The sequence below is a fragment of the Cetorhinus maximus genome, chromosome 11 (assembly GCF_964194155.1).
Source record: "Cetorhinus maximus chromosome 11, sCetMax3.hap1.1, whole genome shotgun sequence".
In the NCBI taxonomy this organism is placed as follows: Eukaryota; Metazoa; Chordata; class Chondrichthyes; order Lamniformes; family Cetorhinidae; genus Cetorhinus; species Cetorhinus maximus.
In genome coordinates this window covers 62,767,279-62,771,679 of record NC_135889.1, presented here as the reverse complement: position 1 = coordinate 62,771,679, position 4,401 = coordinate 62,767,279, and the positions used below count along the sequence as shown (strand labels likewise).

The following is a 4,401-nucleotide window of genomic DNA, read 5'->3' as shown; positions in this document are numbered from 1 at the left end:
TCAGTTTAAGTAAATTTATTGTTATATAATCTGAAACCGCTATATTTGCTACTACCATGTACCCCTTAAAAAAATAACTCCACCGTCTAATCAATCTAAATTTTCTAGTTTCCAGACACCGGTTGTAGCTGTAGTTGCAGCTTCTATTGACAGAATGCGCCTATTTTGTGGAGAAATTAAAAATGCACGGATTCTCTTTCAGGCGGTGGCCCTTCTAGTCACGTATGTTTGCGTATTCTACAACGAAAAATAATACACCGGGTCAATTTACAGTCTGAATATTTTCAAATCGAAAATCCAGCGCACGTTTCTGCTTGAGTTCTGACGGGTGAGCGTTAATATAAAGATGACGCACATATATCATGATGTTTCGCAAATATAACATTGATCAGTTTATTTCCAACTATTTATTATGGACATTGTTCCAATGTTGCACATTCTGGTTTCAAAACACGATGGAAATGGCAGCCTAGGGTTCAGGTAATGTGCCGCCAGACTGGTTGAATCAGGAGGGTTTATATCTACTAACAGCATGAGCACGTATTTCGACCTTGTTCGAACATGTGCAGCTATCATTTTATATGTATATTCTGATAGGATTTAATATTTCGAATCATTTTCCCCCAGAGGCAACAGCTCTCAAGAAAACAAAGCTCCAACTGCATCCGAGGTCTGTTTCTGTGGTTTCGCTGTTGCTGCGCTTACAAGTGGTTTGCTTGGGGCGATTTCAGCCGGGTTGTGTCTCTCGTGGTTAATAAAAAAAAATCTACAGAGAGGAGCTCTGTCTCCAGTTTGTCTACTCGCTTCTGAGCCAAGCTTGCCTCTCTAAACTCGCATGCCAATGCGCTTTGCGTGCCTCGAACAACTAGTTTAAACTTTCCGCCCGAGGCCAAAGAGTTGGGCCTGTTAATCATCGACTACATGCAAGTCCCGAGAAAAGAAACGTTGTCTTGTTAACAAAAATCCAGAAGGGGAAATCTTTTCAAACTACTTTGTCATTCATTTAATTTCAGTGACAATGTTAGGTCTTCTTCGAGAATCTTTCAAGTAGTTATTATGCACATAGATTATTCAATCCGCTTTGAGTTGAAAGGTTGCTTCCAGGCGGCGGAGAGTTGAAACTAAAATGTGAAAACACGATGTCACACAATCGTAATGTATTTCTGAATAGAATTGTTTTGTCTGAGTGTTAGGTCAGAATTCATTTTGTGTCCCAGGAGTAAGAACAGTAACATTAACAGTTTTAGCACAACTATTGCAAGCTATTTACCAGCAAAATTATCCGAACTATACATCTAAACCTGCTTGAGTAACTACTCACATTGAGGGGGAATTAAATACTCTTTCGATAACGAGCCATTATTCTACTTTCAACCTGGTTCGCCAATAGTTACGTCAGAGGGAATATTTATGAGATAAATTTATCCGGCGCCAGCTCTCCGGAGGGCGGAGCAGGATATAATGTAGAGAATTGCAGCTGATTGATGAATGTCTGCGTTAAGACATTGCCGCCGTAACGCATACATATCTTTAATCTGCAAAACAAGTACCCAGTTGTAACAATCCTCTGATTTGGCGCCTATACGTTAATAGCACACAGCTAAACTATGGCGCTGTATGTCTTTTCCAAACTAGTATCCTTGCTGGTAAACATTTGGATAGTGTTCTAGCACAGGCTGGCCGCGCAGTTGTGATCATTACTGGGAGATTTTCTTGTACATTTCAATAAAGCCACAACTAAAATCAAAAGAAAACATTTTTTAATTAAAAAATGGCTTTAGTCAAAAGTTTGTTATTAATCTAGCAACATAGAAATAACAGTTAAACAATATTTATTTAAATAATATATTTCTTTTCATAAAAGCAACACTGTAAAGAAGTTGTTTTTTTTTAGAATAAATAAAGAAAATAGTTATTTTTCCAAATCTATGACTTGTGGAAAAATCAGTAGCACAATTTCAATCCTTTTCCAAAAGACTTTAAATGTAGGGTTGAACCAACGGGTACATATCAATGGTACAGTAACTCAGACATCATTGGCGCAGCTACATAAGTAACACAATAATATCATGGTTATATCACAACAAATAATCCAATAGTTGCACATTCGTATTCAGGTAGTTCTGCACGAAAGAATGTATTTATTTACAGATTATTTTCGATCGTCTACACAGCGAGTTTTAATAACGAGCACTGAACTGTCTACAGTTCATAAATACCACACAGTTTGTTGGAAAACATAGAAAATGAGGTCATTTGCAAAGGCACCAGTTATTACAAACGTTATAAAGGATGGTACTGCAGTATTTTTTTTCTTTGAAACATTTGAATTTTCCCTGTCTTGGAAGGCTCTCGGCCATCTGTCTGTCTGCAGTAATGTGGGTTCAGTATATTGCCCCTGGGTTGATCGTGGGCTGATGTTGAAGAATTGGGGTTGAATGAAATTGTGAAGCACCATTTGAACCAGGATACCAGGAGTAGTTCCCTATAAAGGCCGCGGCCGGTCCGTTGTTCTGTGCGATGGTTGAGTTGCTGTTGATTCTCTGGTGCGTAGAATAGTCCCATGCTATCGAGGATGGAGGGGAACTGCAGGGAGGAGAATCGCCGGCACTTAGATTCGGCTCTTTTGACATTTCTCCGTTTTTCCACATTTTCTTAAATTTAGACCGGCGGTTCTGAAACCAAATTTTTACCTATATTTCAAAAATAAAATGTCAGAAAAAAATTGACATACAGACCGTGTAGAAAACATTTACATGGCTTCAGACTAGAGTTTCGTATGGCCCTAAAATAATGTATTTGCACAAGTTGCAGATTTAGCTTGAAGAACTGGTTGGTTTAAGCGTTAACGCATCAAATCGATTTAAATGACCCCCCCCCCCCCCAAAAAAAAAATATCAAAATCTCTCGAATGATGTCTCCCTTGTATAGTCTCACCTGAGTTTGGGTAAGGCCCATGGAAGCAGCCAGCTCGGCCCTTTCTGGCAAAGCCAAATACTGGGTCTTCTGAAAACGCCTCTGCAAAGCTGCGAGTTGGAAGCTGGAATAAATAGTTCTAGGTTTTCTAACTTTCTTTGGTTTCCCATTGACTATCCTGATTTCAGGCTCGCAGTCTTTTTCTGAAACAAAAAGAAATCATTTTCGATTTAGAAACATTTACAGTGCCATCACAAGTTATGAAGGCAGGCATCCAGACGAGGAAGTCGGCATTGTGTATTTAAATGCAGGACGCTGTGCTCTCACATGCTGATAAACTTACCTACATCAGCATTTGCAGGCGAATTATTTGAACCATAGGAACTGTAGGAGTTGTAACAATTTGAATAACTAATTTCGTAGGATTTGGCACTGTACGAAAGGTTGTTCATGTTACCAACATGGAACTGGTAGGAGTTAAGCTGTCCATAAGGTGACCCGGCGCAGGGGCCGTGCTGTTGCCCATTGTAATAGCTGCTGTCAGTTGCAGTAGACACTGGCAAATTTGGAGATTCCTGTGACTTGTGCATGGTGTGATAACTCGAGGTAATTTGGTTCGAATGCATATCTGCAGCAAGGCTGTCAAACACTCCGGTCATTGTTATATATAAAAAAAATGTAAAAAAAAACAAAGTAACAATATCAGCTCAGAAAGACGTCGGTGCTGATTTGGAAAGCATGTTATTGTGGTGCTGCACGAAAGAGCTGATGCAGAGTTGATGCTCTCCAATTGTCTGCAAGCTTCGAGCGCCCCAGCATTAAAGGCGGGTCACGTGAGCTTGCCGTGAGGTTGCTAAGCAGCAGCCAATCGGCAGGCGCAATTGTGTCCCGTGGTGGTGGGGAGCCCGCTGGGCAGGTTGGTGCTGGTAGGAGCACAGGCGGAGCAGGAGTGGGGGTAAGTGCGGGTGGCTGAGCTCTGCTAACAACATCGTTCATGTAACATGTTGTGCGGTGCAGGCCTGAGAAACATACTCTGGGGAATCACAATGAGCAGCTTTGTCCCTTTTTTTTAATGTGTCTTGTTCTATCTTGAAATCAAACAAGTAAACACATTATTCCGTTCAGTGTGCTGAGGCTGGCTGCAACTACTCACCAAACCCTACCCGATTTTATAAAAAAAAACTTTAAGCAAGCACTTGTAGATGGATTTAATTTAATCAAGTTTATACAGTTATCCTCGCCAGAACCCGATTCGAATATTTCAGTTTGTGTCAGACGGTTCAAACAATGAATCCAAGCTTGGAAAACCTTCTGCTGCAAACATAGAAAATTTAACGCGCTGAAGGTGGCCTTTCGGCCCATCGTGTGCATGCCGGAAGAAAAAGTGCCATATAGCCTGATCCCACTCTCCAGCTCTTGGTCTTTAGCCCTATAGGTTGCAGTAGTGAAATGCATTTTCAAGTATTTTTTAAAAATATGATGAGA

General features: G+C 40.5%; 1 protein-coding gene and 1 long non-coding RNA gene across 3 annotated transcripts in view; both read right to left on the bottom strand.

Annotated features, from left to right (window-relative positions):
* Positions 1–1,387, bottom strand: part of LOC144686644 (uncharacterized) — a 50,302-nt gene extending 48,915 nt beyond the window's left edge. For both annotated transcript variants that reach the window (XR_013577967.1, XR_013577966.1), the window contains exon 1: positions 1,322–1,387. This is a non-coding gene — a long non-coding RNA (uncharacterized LOC144686644). The remainder of the gene's footprint in view (positions 1–1,321) is intronic.
* Positions 1,388–1,745: 358 nt separating this feature from the next.
* LOC144686282 (homeobox protein Dlx2a-like) lies at positions 1,746–3,702 on the bottom strand. The gene is made up of 3 exons (XM_078551368.1): positions 3,260–3,702; positions 2,938–3,119; positions 1,746–2,693 (listed from the first exon to the last, which is right to left on the bottom strand). Exons 1-3 carry the CDS (start codon positions 3,573–3,575, stop codon positions 2,385–2,387), a joined length of 807 nt encoding a protein of 268 aa, XP_078407494.1. The 5' UTR covers positions 3,576–3,702; the 3' UTR covers positions 1,746–2,384.
* Between the last annotated feature and the right edge of the window lie 699 nt (positions 3,703–4,401).